This window comes from Aricia agestis, chromosome 21 (genome assembly GCF_905147365.1).
Source record: "Aricia agestis chromosome 21, ilAriAges1.1, whole genome shotgun sequence".
Classification (NCBI taxonomy): domain Eukaryota; kingdom Metazoa; phylum Arthropoda; class Insecta; order Lepidoptera; family Lycaenidae; genus Aricia; species Aricia agestis.
The window spans coordinates 1,736,516-1,757,112 of NC_056426.1; the positions used below are offsets into that span (position 1 = coordinate 1,736,516).

The 20,597-nt window shown below is 35.0% G+C and overlaps 1 protein-coding gene across 1 annotated transcript; it reads right to left on the minus strand.

Annotated features, from left to right (window-relative positions):
- Positions 1 to 4,491: 4,491 nt before the first annotated feature.
- Positions 4,492 to 7,400, minus strand: LOC121737866. The gene is made up of 4 exons (XM_042129598.1): positions 7,105 to 7,400; positions 6,591 to 6,769; positions 5,776 to 6,048; positions 4,492 to 4,758 (listed from the first exon to the last, which is right to left on the minus strand). Exons 1-4 carry the CDS (start codon positions 7,398 to 7,400, stop codon positions 4,568 to 4,570), a joined length of 939 nt encoding a protein of 312 aa, XP_041985532.1. The 3' UTR covers positions 4,492 to 4,567.
- Between the last annotated feature and the right edge of the window lie 13,197 nt (positions 7,401 to 20,597).

Genomic DNA, 20,597 nt, shown 5'->3' on the forward strand with positions numbered 1-20,597 from the left:
GTCTTTTAAAAACAGCAATGGTGAGACTGTCACGGATGATGTGAGGGAGCGAGTTCCACAATCTGACAGCATGAACAGTAAACGAGTAGGAGTAGAAGTTGGAACGATGGGAGGGGAGGGAAAGGTTAGACCGGACATTGGACCTACAAGGGAGATCGGGAGATCGAGAGAAGTTGAATCTGTCGAGGAGGTATGAAGGAGAGAGAGGATTGTGCAAGATGTTGTAAAGTAGACAGAGGATGTGGGAGTTACGACGGTGACAGATAGGTAACCATTTAAGTTTTGTACGGTAGGCCGAGATATGGTCGAACTTTCTCAAGCCAAACACGAAACGTATACACAGATTCTGTACACGTTCGAGTCTAGTTAACTGCTCCTCAGTGGCATCTAGGTAGCAGGAATCGGCGTAGTCTAGGATGGGAAAGATGAGTGTCTGGAAAGAAAAATTTTGGTATGTATAGGTAGGAAGTTTTGGAGGCGCCTCAGCGTGTGTAGTGAATAGTGGACTTTCTTGCTCACTTTGGTCACTTGCGGGTTCCATGAGAGGTTACGGTCAAGAATTACGCCAAGGTTTTTGGCCGAGTCTGTGTAATCGATAACGGTGCCATCATAAATTACGCTCGGGACATTGTTTAAACGTTGAGACATGTATCTGCTGCCTATGATCATGGCTTGCGATTTGCTGGGATTAACCAACAGACCAAAAGACTTTGCCCAGTTAGCTATTCGCTCAAGATCTGAGTTGATGTCATTGACTGCAGAGACGATGTCGAGGATGTGAGTGTAGAACAAAAGAACATCTCATTCAAAAGTTATACGATACCTAAACAATTCGGACAATAACAGATGCGCTGTGCGTTTGTTATGAGTTGCGGTCAATTCTGACCCAAAGACCGTTAAAAAAGAGTAAAAAAAGCCATACGCGAAATATTTAAATTATTTTTTTAAAACTTATTCCACTAATAAGTAAATTAATAATAATAAAAATAATAATAATTTATTGAGAACAACAATACATCTGCTACAAAATATTTTTACAGGTATATTATATTATTTTAAGATTACAGACGGTTTAGTGCCGAGTTTCTTTGATGTCTGCACTAGGCAACCGCAAATTGAAACAAATAATTAAAAGTCATAAAATATCATAATTCTTGAGCGCTTATTTTCTAAGAAAATTTCATTTCTATCTCAAAATGGGTCAAAATTGACCCGAAGACCGTATGAAGGTTAAAAGAAACATAAAAATAAAAACTTTGACCAAAGTCTTCATGTGTGTCGTAAGTATTTTTTCTGTTAATTCATTTCCTAATATTATTTATCTTAACTTCATAAAATATGATCATTTTCCAGTTTCCCAACAACAAGACATTAATGACCGGAATATAAAGGAAGACTTGAGTGGATAAAGTAGAATAAATAACATATTGTTATAAGATTTTTTTTTATTTTTTTTTATGAAGTAAGGGGGCAAACGAGCTAACGGGTCACCTGATGGAAAGCAACTTCCGTCGCCCATGGACACTTGCAGCATCAGAAGAGCTGCAGGTGCGTTGCCGGCCTTTTAAGGGGTAATAGGGGAGGGTAGGGAAGGGAATAGGGTAGGGGATTGGGCCTCCGGTAAACTCACTCACTCGGCGAAACACAGCGCAAGCGCTGTTTCACGCCGGTTTTCTGTGAGGACGTGGTATTTTTCCGGTCGAGCCGGCCCATTCGTGCCGAAGCATGGCTCTCCCACGTCAAAATTCGGGCAAATATTTTTTTTCCTAATAATAATTTAAAAAAACCTTTTAACTTACCCACTTTATATGGCTAACATACCGTGCTAATTACTATATTATATAAAATTAATATTTTTATATATTTTTTTGTAGGTTCTACTATTACTCCGCCGTTTGTGAACCGATTTTCAAAATGTTTGTTTTGTTATACTTATTAAGTTTCACTCAACATTTTTTGATTTCAAATCATTTTTTTATTTTTAGTTGCACACTTAATCCACTCACGTCTTCAAATCACAAGCTAATTAGCGTTACCATGGCAACGAAATTAGCTAGCTAATAAAAACCATAGCTAACCTACGCGTAGACTTTCTACAATTAGATAGGAGTGATACGTCCCGTATGTAGAGATAAGTAGAGCGTGAACAACCGCTTGTGATGGTTCTATCGATTTATAGGCCTCATACTTTAGTATAAGCGGAGAGTTATTAATTAACTTTAATACTAACCCAAAAAATCAAAAATCGTCCTTCTCTCTTCACACTTACGCCCGTCTTTCATATGCCAGGTGAGAAAGGAAGACGCGGAATCATCGCCAAGTTAGTTTTTTCTTAATAACTTGATAAATATACAACATTTTAAATGTCCGCCAAATCAGTGTTTCAATGATAGAATTTAATACAATGTGTCAAAATATTAACTTAGTTTAATGCACGGTTATGGCAATATAATTATGAAAAATATGAAATATATGAAAAATTCGTGAAAATTAGATGAATATTTGTGATCATGTTTTCGATCAAATCAAATTCTTGGAAATATAATGTAGTATCTATGTTTAGAAATGTAAACAATAAATTTCGATGCTTATTTTCAAGTATAATAATGAATTATAAAATCGACAATATAAGGTTAGTCGATTTTTACCTTCGTAGGCAAACCTCTATTTGTCAAACTCTGCAATATTATTACTAAAAAAATATAATATTCCCAGCTAATGATAGAGCCTATTTATTTTATTGGTGGTTTTTAAAAATTAAAAAGCACTCTTCTTTTATTTATTTTATTTAGAATTATTCTAGATATTTAGTAAATAACACATCGAATTTAAAGAAATTAACAATAATATTTTTAATATTAGGCAATAAAAATGTTTTCGTCTGTCTTTTGACTAGCACTTAATGAGAATCTTAACCAAAATATTAAAAAAAATGATTACAGCCCTATTAAATACGAAAGAAAAAAAATTGTAAGTAATGTAAATTACTCTCATTTTGGGCAACTTTGAATTGTGAGTTGACTTTACTTACTTATTTAAAAAAATATTATTTCTTAGAAACCATAATACTTAACATAATACTATCTGTTTCTTTACAAATATTTCTAAATGAATAAAATATCAACTTTTTTATTATTACTGGCTCTTAGCCACGATGTCATTGTGGAATTCACTGTTAAAGTTAGAAAACTAAAATACGTAAGACATCTTAATTATAAGCCATTCGGCCATGTTGATTGTTGAATTCTGACAAACAAAATGAAATGCGTAACGTGTTAAATTACATTTTTGGTTTAAATAAGTTAAAATAACAATCAAATTTTTGCTGCATTGATAACCCAAATTACGAACTTCATAAGAAATTACATAATATTTGCAATCATAGTCAGAGATAATTAATAATTACTCAACTTAAATACTATAGTCGGGAATGGAGTTTCTAAGCCCCATACATTACCTGTTAAATTCTTCATTAAATTGAAGGTTAATCATAATTATTAAATGTCTCTGAGTACGGCGGTAAGCCCGCCCTGCCCGGCCATAGACGGACCACAAGACCGACTACTCTTATAGTGCGGTCGCATTGTGCACCTATCGCTCAGGAACTGCTCGAGCGGTCTTAATTTAGTATGAAAACTGCAGATCATTGTGCGGCAACCGCGTTTAGCAGTCTGTTTCGACTGCAAGATGCGGTCCGTCTATGGCCGGCCTTAAGAGGATTCCACACCGCCATTTTTTCCGTACAAACGTTGTCCCCTGTTTCCTCCCTGGATAATGCTAGTAGAGTTATAATTTTTTTCCTGAATATCTACGGCCACTAATACAATGTCCCTATGATTTCTTTTTTTTCATAATTTAATTATTAAATAAGATATGAACGTTCAAAAACCCAAAAAAATGGCCAGATTTTCCACTGTGTTCAAACGTCCAGAAAACAGATTTGGATAGATTATACAAAAAAAGCAAAACATAGGAACACAGCTCAAGCCTTTTTTTAATCTTTAATGAAAAAAGTACTTAAATCGGTTAAGTTTAGGACAACGAATCGTTGATTTTCTGGATTTTCTGCAGTTGTCTCTATCGCGTTCTGCGGTATAGGCTTGAGGTAAGGGAGACAGCTATAGATATTACACGTAGGTACTTTTTTTTCATTTCTCTAGCCGCTGTGGTATCCTCTTAAGCTGCGTTTCCACCAGAGATGTGTTGCGAGGAATGTGTTTTTAAGATCCAATAGAATCGCTGCGCTGAGCGAGGTCACGTCAATTAAGCGATTCTATTGGTTCTCAAAAACAGATTCCTCGCAACACATCTCTGTTGGAAACATAGCCTTACGGTGAAGCCAAACGAGCGTAATTTGTGATTTGTGAGTCGCAGAATTTCTGCCGCGTAAATATCTCTTCATACAAATCATGACCCACAAAATTACGCTCGTGTGAATCAAACAGGACTTTTGTATGAAACTGAATGCAGCAGAATTTCTGGCAGCCGAAATTCTGCGACTCACAACTCACAAATAACGCTCGTTTGGCTTCGCCCTTTGAGTGTTTCCGTAAATTCTTGTCATAATCTAGCCAGTATTAATCGGTGTCCAGGCGAAGTTTCTCGCGTTCCTTATCTTCTCTTCTCTGTCATCTTCCTTCTTGGTGACGAAGAGCCTCTCCAGCCTGTCTCTCAGCTCGTCTGGCGTGATGGGGGAAACTGTTGGCTCCAGCTTCTCCGGGTATTCTTGAGTGTAAGTATGTCTGTCCCGGTAGAATCCTGGAAACGTGATTGGTTATTATTTTTAGGTAGTAGGTTAAAAAAGTGGAAGGCCTAGTAAGAAAAATGTTGACACATACATACCCGAAAGTACCTATTATGATTTTTTATTTATTTAAAAGTTACTCAATTAAAGGTATTTCTAAGCTTATATAAGAAATTCCCGAATTCCATTTTGCCCATTATTACATTTAACAATATTTTTTTATAAGTTCTTTCCCGCGGGACTCAAATCTACAGGATATAATATCTATAATAAACATCAAAATTGGTTAAGGGTTTTAAGCATCAAGGGGTAATCGATAGAAAGACCCACAGTTTGCATTTACATAATATATTATTAGTAATAGTTTTAATATCGAAATTATTAGAAAATGAGTTTATAATAGGAATAAATTAACAAGAATATGGCCCATCAAGTTTTGCTTACAAAAAGGCATTACAAAACCCAAAAAATGGCAAAAATAAATAAACGCCAATAAATATTAAGTTATTAATAATATTAATTTGTTAATTTTAGGTATGGAAAAGCTTTTAGCAAACAGCTTAAAAGCGATGGAGTGTGACACACTACAATATATTATATTAAACTCACATATCGAAATGTGTAATAATGTTACTATCCTCGAGGAAATGAGGGGATAATGTTACACTTGCATGACGTCATGGGCCCTGCGATCAAAAATATTCGTACAAAATCTTAAAATGAAAAATCGGCCAAATGTGAGTCGCACACGCGCACGGAGGGTATAACCGTTTTAGTAAAAATATGGCAGATATTGTGGTTATTGTATGGGAGAATATATAATATTTTTTTTAATTATTAAAGTTACAATATTATAATTTTGGTAGGTTAGTATATTGTGAAGCATCATCACGTCAAACTTTTAAAACCTCTCTTTTACTGTCAGAGGTTAAAAGTAACTCAATGTGAGTACTGAGGAATCTCCAGTCAGCTTAAGTTATGGTTTAAAACAGTAAATGTAAGTTTACTAATGCATTATTAAATATTTTTACCTCCTCCTGTATGATGTCCTTGATAGTGCCCCAAGTTCTCATGAGAATAAGCTGATATTCCCGGACTAAAGCCTCCAATCCCACCGAAATACCCTGGATTAGAGCCTGAACTTCCACTGAAGAGTGTCACGGCTATCAGAGCTATCTTCGCCAGGAAGAAGGCTTTCTTGCTGGCCAGCAACAGGAGGCCAAGAAGCAGCGGCAGAAGAGTGGAGATGTGGAACTTCAGGCCAAGCAGAAACGGTACTAGAACGTTCCTAGCTAGGAGACGACCTGAAAGATATTAACGCTTAGAAAAGATTGAATATCATTGTTGGAATTCTGAATTTAGAAATAACAAAATATGGAAAGTAATATAAGGCATATTTAGTTTTAACACTGAAAGCAACGAAAGAATTTAGCCTAACCAGTTTGTTAGTTTAGGAAAATTAAACTAGATGGCGCTGCAAAGCCAAGTTCATTGCTTGGGCCGTGGCCTTGCTTTGTGACCTCGAAGCTCGATGCGTCGCTACTAGATGGCGCTTTATGAGGTTCTATTAAATAACAAAGTTTTGTGTTTAGTAAGCGATATAAATATAAGAAATATCCGTTTTTGCAACTACATAATTAGGTATATCATTAATATTTTTATAAAAAGAAGAGGATTCGCACACATGCGTGTAGACTCAGTAGCCCAGCAGTTCAGTAACTGCTGGACCGATTGTCACTGATGTCATTTATGTAGATAAAACATCAGCTGTAGTCTGTAGAATACCCTAGATTAGATATTTTACCCAGGGTATTCTACTCATATAGGAACCATAAAAACTACCAACCAGTGGATACCTCCCCCTGATGATAAGACCTGTCTTTCATACGCGGGTCTATAACGAACTCCAGCACTCCATTCGCCAGGGTCGGTCCTATCCTCATCACTAACCCAGGATATACACCTCCGAGGTCCCAGTGCAAGGATCTCTTGGATATTAAGTCGCTGGCATCCTCCATTATTGCCCTGAAATATTATGTACTTTCAGCCAAATTGTACGCGCCATTAACTTGAACACACAACGCCATCTAGCGATGAGTTGCAAAACTAAAAATATGGTTATTATAGTAGAGTAACTTTTTACTAACACTATTTTTACTTTTAAAACATACCCATGTATTTGTTATCATTTTTAAATATTAGATCATTTTTGTCATTTATTTATCTGTTTTTACTTCTTAATCCAGGAACTTATTTAGTTGCCTCCTGATTCATAATAATAATATTTATATTAGCATTATTTCGTAGATAAAATAAATTTAAATCAATCAATATATTTTATAATTAAAAATAAACATTACCGAAAATCCATGGGATCCTTGTCCAGAAAACTGCCAATAGTTCTCTCTGTTTTCTCATCTCTGACAAAAGAGATACCATTCGCCAAACTGAAACTCTCTTTCTCATCGTAATTATTCAGTCTACTCAGGAGTTCCTTGCCAAAACATACACCTACTTCATTGCCTCTTCTCACACTCAAACATTGGTTCAATTCTGAACTCTCTATAACATTTTCTTTCATTTCTTCACCCTGCTGCAACTGTATCGGTATAGCAGATCCGAGTAGCAACAAAAACGCAATTACGTAAGAATTCATTCTGAAGAATTCACATTACTTCATTGTTTAATTTGTATACACAAGTATTTGAATTGAGAACTTTTCAATTAATTAATTTGAAATAAGATTTTTTTTGTTAATTTGAAATAAGAACTTTTTAATTTTATTAATTCAAAATAATAACTTTTTAATTCGTTAATTTGAAATAAGATTTTTTTTATTATTCATTAATTTGAAATAAGAACTTTTTTATCGATTTTCTTTCTTTTTTCGTACACTTCGTCCTTATAAGACTTATACTTCGATTACGACTGAATTGTATCTTCGTTACCTTAGTTTTATAGACTTGTTTCTGGTATATAGTCCCATTGTTCGAGTCACGGTTCTCAGGTCACAATGAGGTGAAAATTCACGTGTTACGTGATGTTACGTTTACGGTTCAGTGGTAAGTCTTGTCTGTCACGTAAATTACGCGGATAGGGTTGAAAGGAGAAAAATAATCTTAAGGCGAGGATAAACCCCAATTTGTTATTCCGTGACTCCCGGTTTACCTAGTTCCAATATAATAACGAAGTGTTAAAAAATATGAGATATAAAGCACAATATTCAAAATACCTTAAACCATAAACATTTTAATAAAACCTAATACTTTGGCTGTAATTAATTTACAAACTCACCTCCGAAAAAACTCTATTTCATCGAAATATAAGTACGATATTAACTAGGATAATTATACATTTTATTTGAATAAATTGTTAGTAAATCTATATTAAAATATCCTTAACCGAACAATTTTGTTTCTTAATGTTTATTTCCAAAGATATTTAAAAAAAACATGAAAAGTAGAGAAGATCTGCCCGAGTAGTTACAGTTTTATGCTAAGCTAAAATGAATCTTATTGCGATGCGTATACGCTCGGTCTTTGGTTGTGTGCAAGGTTATCGTTTTGGATTGACATTAATTAGATGACGCCCGCAACTCCATTGCGGCAAAATTCGTTTATCGCGCGGGAACCGTACATTTTTCCGAGATATAAAGTATTCTTTGTCCTTTCCCGGGACTCAAAGTATCTCCATACCAAATTTCAGCCAAATCGGTTCAGCGGTTTGGACGTGAAGAGGTAATAGACAGACAGAAACAATTTAAATATTAGTAAGGAATGTTGACATAATATTACATTCATGATTGTGCACGTCCTATCTGCTATCCTTATCCAATCTCTCTCCGTAGGGCTGCTGGAAGAGATTTATATTAGAAATAAGCAGATCCTTTGTGTCGTCTTACTGTGTAAATCATTGTTTTGTTAATATTTCTTGTGCACAATAAATCATTAAATAAAAATAAATAAATAAGGAAGTAAGGATTTTCCTAACCCTATTATTGTTTTATAAGTACTAGATAACGCCCGTAACTCTATTTCGCTAAAATTATTTCATTTTTTCGCAACCAAAACTAACATTTATGTCCAAATGTTTGAACTAAATGGTTTTGGAGTTTAATATTGAAATTTTACATAATATTTATATTATATTTTTAAGGATGCTTATAGCCCGATAGCCAATTTGCTATGTAGATATTTAAAGAAAGTAGTTAATTCGTGATAAAATTGTATGGAGATATCCATACCCAGCAAAATCAGTTTAGCTGAAGAGGTAACTGACAGACGGACAGACAGACAGATAGACAGGCATACAGACAGACGGACAGACAGGCAAACACACTTTCACATTTATAATATTATTATGTATATTATGTATAATATCTCATATTATTATTGTGTAAACCTTCGAAGTTTAGTGCGAACTAAAAGAGTTCAACGCGAGCGAAAACTATTATGTTTCGATTATTATTATTTATTACTAATAGGTAATAATTATAAAATTATTCTAAATAAATAATAATACTACATATTTTTAGGGTTCCGTTCCCAAAGGGTAAAAACGGGACCCTATTACTGAGACTTCGATGTCTGTCCGTCTGTCTCCAGGCTGTAACTCAAGAATCGCTACAGCTAGAATTCTGAAATTTTCACAGATTGTTGTCGCTATAACAACAAATACTAAAAACAAAATAAAATTAATATTTAAGTGGGGCTCTCATACAACAAACGTGATTTTTTTGGCCTTTTTTGCTCTATATCAATAATGACAATAGGTAGGTACTTGAATTTTTCTCAAAGTATTTAATTATATGTGTACTTACTTTAATATTTAATAATAATATTAAAATAAAATAAAAAAGTGGGTTCCCATACAAAAAAAACAATTTTTGGCCTAATTTTGCTCTATAATGGTACGGAACCCTTCGTGCGCGAGTCCCACTCGCACTTGGCCAATTATTTATGTTTTACTCTTTACCTAAAAATCTTTGACATATATTTTTAAAACTATTTAATGTTTCTTCAATTTTTTTTGTGTTTTCATTACATACATTATAGTGATCACATTTCCCAAAAAGTTTTCCTTTGCACATGCCTTTAAGGCCTTTGACCGCTTAATGCTTAAAGTCATAACCTGTCGACATCTCCGAAACGCAACCAAACATCGACCTTAATACTATAGTATAAAGTTACATTTTCACTGTATTTTTTTCTTAATATGTTGAGGAAGAAAACTATATTCTATTGTGGTACAACAAGGTTGAATTTAGGTTGTTTTTTGGTGTCTTAAGATGTCGTGAAAGTCTGTCCGGCTGTAGTAAAAGTAGATGACGCAATACACATTGTTTTTGAATATATATGTAATTGTTTACGTAACATATGTAGGTCAAGTTATTTATATAATTGTTTTTATGTAATTCAATTTTCTAAACGGATCTCCTGAAAATGTAGGGTAGGTCAAAGGTAGTTGGTTTTTTAACTGGTTTACATTAAAATTACATTGCTTTATAGAAATTTAAATAAGTAATAATATATAATTAATTATTGTTCGCTTTTTATTTAACTATCAAATATAAGCTTTAATTCTTCCTTAGTGTTAGTAATTTCAGTTTTTTTAAATATTTAATTGGCTATTATATAGCCATTATGCCTAGATAATATTAATATTATGTGTATCTTAAATTTTCCAATCTGCTACTAAGGTTTTTATGTTTTTTTTTAAATATATTTTTTTTGTTTCTTTTTCTCTTGCTTGGGCCTGTAGCTAAAGCAAAAAGGTAGCAAATATAGTTAGAAAAATCATTTAGCTAACGAATTGTCTACTGTGTATTTAATTTTTAACTAGTAACCGACTCACTCAAAGGCAATAAAAATTATATTTTTTAAACTAATTAAATCTTTATCCTTCGATCGCGGATTCTTGGAAATTTATTTTTATTGTTGTTTTGGAACTTTTGGAGTTGAGAGGTTAAATGAAGATTTGACTATAAGTCCTATACATTATCTGTGAAGCTCATCATTAAATTACAGTTAAGTATTTAAATATTCGTCTCTGAGTGCGGCAAAAAGATGACTAAGGGCTTGTTTAACCACTTCCTGATAAGTGCCGGATAGGCTATCCACAACTTAACTTGACATATAGAGTATGGAGTGTCTGTCAGATAAGTGGTGGATAGCCTATGCGGCACTTATCAGAAAGTGGTAAAACAGGTCCTAAGCTAAGTACAAGGCAATTAAAAAAGTTACATCTGTCTATGGAAACATAGAATTTTACGAAATTTCAAACTTATACGAATATCATTCGAAAATGGAATCCGATGTTCGAAATTCAAAAGTGACACATCACTCATCGCTTTCTACCGCCTCGGGGTACCGGCTCCTACATTTAAACACCCCCCACTTTTATAACAAATCCTCGTGTTAAGCTAATTTCAACTCAAACGCAAGGAAATAGAATGGGTAATCGATCGATTCAACATTTGTTTATTTTCTATTTCCATGTGGTAAGCAAATTTAAATCTTATTTGCGTGGAATAGAGATGTGATCAGCTTATCGAAGTTAGTAGAAATATTTACAACCTGTCAATGCAGGTGTTCTTTTCTATGACGTGTAATGGAATGTGATGGGTCGAATTGCACCAAAAAAAGTGGCCGGATGATATCGGAAAAGCGATAAATATATTGCATTGTTATTCGTAAATTTATATTACGTGCGTAATTTCATATAATAATAATATTCAAAGTCCAAATTAAAAAAATTAAAATCCGATGCTATGCTGTAGTCTGTAGACATTAGCAAAATTTGGTACTCGAGTTCAAAATTAAAATGAAAATTACCTATTTGAAAATTAAAGTTATTTTAGAATTGAAACTACCTGAAGCCTATAACTACTATGTTTACCTTTAATTATTTATTTTTTATAACAAATATAATATAATAATAAAAGGTAAATAATTATAACCATTTTAAATATTAAATAGCTATTCTAGGAATGATTTTCACAAGTAGGTATAATAAAAAATAAAATAGCTCCCACACCGGTTTCGGTGACGGTGGCCGGTTTCATGGAAACCAGGCCAGCTACGCAGGAGTAATTTTATAGTGCCCAAGTGTGTGCGCAGTACACAAGAGCATTCTCTATTCCTTTACTCTCATAACCCAGTGGAACGGCAGACCGACACGACTGGCGAGAGATCAGGCGCCGGACCGACTTTTTACATGCCCATCCGACGCATGGATCATCTTACTTGTCAGACAATCAGGTGATCAGCCTGCATTATCCTAACCAAACTTGGAAATAACATGTTTCCAACGCGGGAATCGAACCCACGACCTCCGAGTCAAGAGCCGAGCTCTGAACCACTGGACCACGGAGGCGTTATAATAATAATTATGTTAAAGCACTATTTCAAGTAAATACCTATAGCAATTATTTTGATCAATATAAGTTTATTGATAGATTGCAATGTTTTTATTTTTTATTTTGTTGCATTTAAAACAAAAAAATCGGCCAAGTGCGAGTCGTACTCGCGCTCGAAGGGTTCCGTACCGTTATAGAGCAAAAATAGATCAAAAATTTTTAGACCCTGGGGCTTCCATACAAAAAACACAATTTTTGACCTATTTTTGCTTTGTGAAAATTTCAAGTGCCTACCGGTTGCCATTATTGATGACGAGCAAAAAAGGCCAAAAAATTGAAAACGTTTGTTGTATAGGAAATTAATTTTAATTTTAAATATTAATTCTGTTTTATTTTTATTATTTGTTATTTGTTATTATAGCGACAACAAAAATACACAATCTTTGATAATTTCAGAAGTCTAGCTATAGCGGTATTTGTGATACAGCCTGGTGACAGACAGGCAGACAGACGGACAGACATCGAAGTCTCAATAATAGGGTCCCGTTTTTACCCTTTGGGTACGGAACATTTTAGCATCTTACATCTACAATCGTAAAAAGATTTAAAATACTTAAATACTTGCTCATGGGTTTATTTAGACCACACACGCGTATTTTAGTGTTAACTAGGTGCGTTTATACGTCGCCTAACAAACATCAATTTGCACCAAACACAATCTTTATTCCAAACAACCTAAGGTTGAATTTGGAACTGGCGTGAAAAATATGAAATCCACATACATGCGTGTGGGAGTTTCATACGAAATTAAACTTTATTATATCTACCGTCATAAAGTGCATTGTTGTTTGAAGTGTGTACACTTGTTTTAACATAGTTATTTACTTTAAAGGAAAATCAAATATGTGAACCGGACACAGGAACTCGAGGTGAAATTTAAGATTTTTCATATTAAGGATGTCTCGATGGCGTTTTTGACACAATTTCTTGCATAATGTATTTAGAAATTTTAAGTGTATGCTTATCTTATGGTACTTCCGGAGACCACCCATGACAGATTTTATCATCATCTACTCAATCCATACAAATATCATAAATGCGAAATTCTGTCTGTCTGTTACCTCTTTACACACAAACCGATTTTGCTACAATTTGGTATGGAGATACTTTTAGTTCCGGGAAAGGATATGGTACTTTTTATCCCGGAAAAATGTACAGTTCCCGTGGTAAACATTTTTGGGTAACAAAATTATTATACATTCATTTACTATCGCCACAATCTCGTACAAAACATTATCTATATAAAAAGAATAAAAAAAAATCGCTATACTTAACTCAAGAACGGCTGAACCTATTTCGCTAATTTTAGTCTTAAAATGTTTGTAGAAGTTCAGGGAAGGTTAATATTGTAGCTGGAAAGTGATACAAAAAACAGTAGTTTTGGGCTATTTTTGCTCTATAACGGTACGGAACCCTTCTTGCGCGAGTCCGACGAAATTATTTTTGTTTTATATAAAATATACTTATTGTCTTTTTTTTTGTTTATTGAAATGTGGTGTAATATATTATATTTACGGAATAAAAGCTTATTATATTATTTTATTATTATTATATGAAGTTTACCGGATTATCTAGTAGGTAATTCATATATCGACTGCCTCTATAATATTTAACGTAATCTTTTTAACTTCACTACATCAACCTATACTTATCTTTTAAGTATAGTTAACTACAGTCCAAACAAACCCTTTGCCCGTACGGCCTGTACTTTCACTACAACTGCTGACCGGTCTGGGCTCCCATTCATAAGCGATGACCGATAGGCCAGTGTTAAGGCCCAGCAGTCCCTGAAATAAGCAGGTCGATGTCTGTCAGTACGAATATCGACGTAAAGGACATTAAAATAACATTCATATCAGCGCGCCTTGTACGGTGGTGGTTATAATAGGAAATAGGATAAAAAAACCTTTTGTTTTTAGTATTACACAAATCAAATATATCAAATCGTTTAGGCTAGGTTACGACAAATGTTTTTTAGGTTACGACAAACACTTTTAGTTTTTACTAGAAAGTGTGTAATTTAGCCATTAAATGATTTAATTATGAAAAACAGCATTAGAACAGTCATCTTTGAGATTTTTTTCTATCAAGCAGAATTTTTCAAATTGTGTACTGCGTATAGGAAATTTTCTCAATTTTAAAACGGTACTTTTTTAAACTTAAACTAGCTGTTGCCCGCGACTTCATCCGCGTTTACATAGTATAATAACAAAGATAGATAGTTTTCTCCTTTTTTGTTTTTGAGGTTCCTTATACAAAGGGTAAAAACGGACCCTATTTAAGCAAACGTCAAACGCAAACGTCAATAAACTTTCATGTTTCTAACTCAAGAAATGACGGACTTTCATTGAAACTTTCCACCCCTATTTCACCCCCTTGGGGATAGAATTTTCAGAAACGCTTAAACACGTATCCAATCATTTTTAATCAGTAACCCAAAAATAAAGTTTCATGTTTCTAACTCAAGAAATGACGGACTTTCATTAAAACTTTCAACCCTTATTTCACCCCTTTTGGGGTAAAATTTTCAAAATTCCTTCCTCAGTGGGTGTGTACTTAATAAAACAACCCTACTCACCAAATTTCGTGGCTGTAACTTTTACAGTTTTTGCTCAGCGATGATGAATCAGTCAGTCAGTCAGTCAGGACATGTAATTTTATAAGTATAGATAATGACATTTTCTTTACAAAAGACATTATTTAAAAAACTCATTTTACATAGTTGCAACAACCACAGCGCTTTAAGAGGAAACGCTCTGTTTTTCCATACAAACGTATTCCCCAATTTACTCCCTGAACAATGCGTCCAAACAAATGATTTTTTTATACAATATTGGGATCTGTTAAAGCTTAGCCTCTACGTTCGATTTTTTTTAAATTTACTTATAAATAAAATATAAATATCCGTACCCGCCAATCCACCGACCATAGAACAAATTTGATAAATCTTTAAGATAAAATAAAAACATAGAGGCATAGACTCACTCTTTTTGAAGATATTTATAAAAATAATAATTAGATAGGCTCTATTTTGAAGGAGGAATCAGAGGACTACGTTACATCGATTTACTGTATCTGTCTCTATCACAATACACGTGCCGGCGCAGGGTGAAGCGTGATGGCAATAGTTTCTTCGTTTAAACCCGCGTTCCCTCTTAAGGGTCAATTCATACCGCAACGCGACGAGGCGAGGCGAGGCACGGCGCGGTATAAAGAACAATGGCCAAATCGTACCAGGTGGGCGGTGGCGTCCCGACATGCCATTAGTAGCAAAAATTCCCTAATATTTTAAGGCATCGAAAATCATTAGAAATGTGTCTATAAATGGCCACAAAAAAAAGATCAATATATTTTAGTTTCGTTGTGTTCTGACAGCCGGCGATCATTCGCATTCGTTCTATTTTTTGGGTAATACTCGAGGAAAAATTGAAATAATTAGAAACGAGATCGCCGAATATACACTTGTAGGCTACACCGCAGTCGGTAAAAAGGTAGTTCTTAAGTCTAACCTCAAAATAATTGTAAACGTTATTAATTATTATAAAAAATCGTGGCTATTTAGACATAATTCATAAACGGAATTATGTTTAGAGCATAAGAACAACCAAATCTAACTATAGTTTATTTTGGGACATCAAAAATAAAAGTCGAGTCCAGCTCCTATACAAATTTGGCCATGATTCTTTGTATGGATTTGACAGATTTCAATTGCGTGAGACGTCTTGCGAATCTGTCAAATCCATACTAATTTAGAAATGCATCTATGCGTCGCGTTGCGGTCTGATTTTTTTTTATGAAATTAGGGGGCAAACGAGCAAACGGGTCACCTGATGGAAAGCAACTTCCGTCGCCCATAGACACTCACAGCATCAGAAGAGCTGCAGGTGCGTTGCCGGCATTTTAAGAGGGAATAGGGTAATAGGGGAGGGTAGGGATGGGAAGGGAAGGGGATTGGGCCTCCGGTAAACTCACTCACTCGGTGAAACACAGCGCAAGCGCTGTTTCACGCCGGTTTTCTGTGAGAACGTGGTATTTAAACGTAAGGGTTGATTCAGACCGCAACGTGGCGCGTAGATACCTCGAGCTGCATTTCTAAAAAACCCATTGAAATTTGAACTTTATTTACTACACCAAAAAGTTGACATTCAATTGACATACTCTAATGTAACTTCTGTGACGTCGCTAGACGGTTTTATCAGAATCAAAATGTTGAATCCATACTAATATTAAAAATGTGAGAGACTATGCCTGTCTGTTCCTCTCATGACTCTAATAATGTATATGTCAGCCTGTCTGTCTGTTACCTCTTCACACCCAAATCGTTAAACTGATTTTGCTGATATTTGGTATGAAGATACTTTAAATCTCGGGAAAGGACATATGATACTTTTAATCAAGGAAAAACGCACGGTTTAATCGTAAATCATTACTTTACTTAAAATTAATGAAGATTTTGACATAATTATTGAATAGAAGTTAAATATCCATTAATTTTCTCATAGACTACAAAATTAATTATCATTTACTTTCGTTGATAACGATGTAGTGCATCAAGACGGCACACGTACCTAATGGTCCGGAGTTAACCAGGCGGTTAACTTAACAGTTAACTCGCGGTTAACGGCCGTGACATCATAACGACGCAGTCAATGATTTACTCGACTACGAAGAAACAAGGTGACGGTGGCCGGTTTCATTATAACCAGGCCAGTTACGCAGGAGTAATTTTATAGTGCCCAAGTGTGTGCGAAGTACACAAGAGCACTCTCTATTCCTTTTACTCTCACGGGGCGATCAGGCGCAGGACCGACTTTTGACATGCCCATCCGACGCATGGATCATCTCACTTGTCAGACAATCAGGTGATCAGCCTGCATTGTCCTAACCAAACTTGGAAATAACATATTTCCAACGCGGAAATTGACCCCACGATCTCAGCTGTCATAATATGTCAGAAGTAGCTTCCACATGTCACGATATAGCTGTCTGTCTGGCACAACATTCAACACGAAAGATTTTTTGCTGGAAGAAATTTCTTTAGAGATAAGCAGTACCTATTGTGTTGTTTTTCTTCATATTATGTATAATTTGTTAAGTGTTTTTGTGTGCAATAAACTATTGAATAAATAAATAAATAAAAATAAATAAATTTTGGCAGTCTAGGTATGCATGATTCTGAAATGGCGAGCAGTGATAAAAGCTCAGCATTGTCCAGCATTTGACACGTAAAAGATAATTTTATTTATTTGTTTATTTTCCACTAGATATAACGCCCACAAATATGTTGCGTCGAAAACGTTTATGGAGTGAGAACCGTACATTTTTCCGCAAATATGTAATTACTTGTCTCTCAAAATATATACAATAAACATACCTTTTATCCAAAAGAGTAATAGACAGGGAGCCCTAGAACATTTTTTTTTTTATTATTATCAAGCTAATTTTTTATGAGTACCTTCATTTTGATAAAACAAACAACATTTTTATCTGCGAAAAATCTTGAAAGTGGTAGCTAACAGAGATAGAAAGGATTTCATATTTTGATTTGATGGTCCTAAAATATGGATTGTTCTATTTGTAGATATTACTCTTAAATTATATGATGTTACTCTTAAATTACATATATAACTATTAACCAACCAATATACAAAAAATCTGCTGGTTAGGGTTCCGTTTTAGGGTTCTGTAATCAACAAAACTTGGTTGACAAAGATTAGCTTGATAGTAATTTAAAAAATGTTCTAGGGCTCCCTGACTGTAATCTAAGCATAAATGAAAGATTAATTTATGCATGACGTCTGAAGAAGTAACAGATTGATACCCAATAATAATGTAAGGATGCATCCTCGTCACATTGCAATGTGAACTGTGCCCCAACACAACACGTTTTCTTTACCGCTTCTTTATGAAATCGCGAAAATGAATGGCATTGTCATAACATGGGTCGAAAGTAAACTTTGTATTATCGAATGCGTATGTCAATTCTGTACATTTTTGACCGGCGATTTCAATAAAGCGACAAAATAAACGTCTTGGGTTTGATCGTTTGATCCGCCAGTCGCGTATTAATGTAGTCCATTAATAACTTAAGCAATAAATTCTATTAAACGTATTATTATCTAAAATGTGATATATTATTAGTAATTGTTATTTCACAATGATTAATTTTAATAGCAATTCGTCTGCGTGACAACTGTCGGTCTGTGTGTTCACATTTTCTACGTAACATCGTGCAGTGAAAACACACCGAATCTATAGTCGAGTGTTCAGTATACTAGATGTTCGGCAAATTTATACGTGGGAGAGCCATGCTTCGGCACGAATGGACCGGCTCGACCGGAGAAATACCACAGGCTCACAGAAAACCGGCGTGAAACAGCGCTTGCGCTGTGTTTCGCTGAGTGAGTGAGTTTACCGGAGGCCCAATCCCCTACCCTATTCCCTTTCCTACCCTCCCCTATTACCCTATTCCCTCTTAAAAGGCCGCACGCACCTGCAGCTCTTCTGATGCTGCGAGTATCCATGGGCGACGGAAGTTGCTTTCCATCAGGTGACCCACTTGCTTATTTCAAATTAAAAAAAAAACTCCAAACATGTAAATTCTCTAACTATAGATAGGGACTATTCGATTCACGAAATATTATGCATGATCGCTTACTCACGCGTACTGAGATGAGACCGACTTTTCTGATTTGCATGACAGTACCTGGTGCCAGCATAGCACTGTAATCTAATGTTTGCCATACAAATAGCTAATTAGTTGAACAAGAGATCGCCTAATAGTCGAAACAAATTTAATTCTTCTTCTTCTTTTGGCTTCCGTTTAAAGTATTGACTATTTCAGATTTAATAAAAAAAACAACAATCCATTTTTAAATAATTGACAAAAAACAAACGCGTATAATTCGTGTAACGTATATAATAGGCTTGTCAGTCAAAAAGATGGTAGTGTGCACGTTGTAGCGTGTGTAATGTTTTATTTATTAAAATAATGTATGATAAAAGCATAATTTTAAAACAATATTAGCTCGATGCATATAAACTACAACTGTGCTAAATTTCATGCTCCTACGTTCTCACATTTTTCGTAAAATGAGAAGACAAAGAGAGAATGAAGAGACAAAGAGCCAAAGATTTTAAAATTTACTAGGTAACGCCCGCAATTCCGTTGCGCCAAAATTAATTTATCGCTCGGAAACGTTTTTCCGCGATAAAATATCCTTTCCAGGGACTCAAACTATCTTCATGCCAAATTTCAGCTTAATCAGTACTGCAGTTTGGGCGTAACGAGGTAACAGACAGATAGACAGACGGGCTGACAGACACACTTTAGATATAAATATAATTATAATATAGTAAGATAGTCTAAAGTGTTTACAAGCCGCCACAGTTTAGCTTTAATGACGTCTATGCAAGATATCAGCGCTTATCTTCCGCCGCGCTGTGCCGAAAGGTACCACATCATTTTCCATCTCGGTGACCTGCTGTCATGAAAACCAAGCCAGCTACGCATAAATCATTTATGTTGTGTCCGTCTATATCTAAGACCCTTAGGGTCTATACGGACGGACCGCATTTCAACTGCAATCCAACCGCAAATTGCAGTTCGAGTGCAGTTTGAATGCAGTTGACACGATTCCAATAGAACTGCAAACCAAACGCGCAGTCGGATTGCAGTTCAGTTACAGTTGGCGTGCAGTCGTGTGAACTGTTTGGTTTGCAGTTCTATTGCAGTCGTGTCAACTGCATTCAAACTGCACTTGAACTACAATTTGCGGTTGGATTGCAGTTGTAATTCGGTCCGTTTTTATAGAAACTAAGTGTGTACGCATCACACAAGGACACTATCCAATTAGATTAATAAACCGACTCGATTGAGTCGGTTGAGTTGAGTGGTTGAGAGGCTAAGGGGTGACTCTTTTATAGAGGTAGTGAAGAAACAAAATGATACACTAGTTAAGTGTGTGTATGTGTTCCCTGTAAAGTGATCACTGTAAAAGTCGCAGCGCTGAAAGAGTTAATTTTAACTTTTATGAAAATCGCTCGAATAAATATTTAAACAAAGCAAATCTTTCATCCTTGGTGCTATAACAGTGAATTCTATACAGGAGGTACAATTTACACACTAAATTGTAGTTAAATAGTTAAAATTATACTCAGTCTTAACTCAGTATAATTTTAACTCGTTGCTCTTGACTCGAAGGTCGTGGGTTCGATTCCTGCGTTTGTAACATCTTATTTCCAAGTTTGGTCAGGACAATGCAGGCTGATCACCTGATTGTCTGACAAGTAAGATGATCCATGCGTCGGATGGGCATGTAAAAAGTCGGTCCTGTGCCTAATCTCTCGCCAGTCATGTCGGTCGTCCGACCCACTGGGTTATGAGAGAAATAGAGAGTGGTCTTCTGTACTGCGCACACATTTGGGCACTACAAA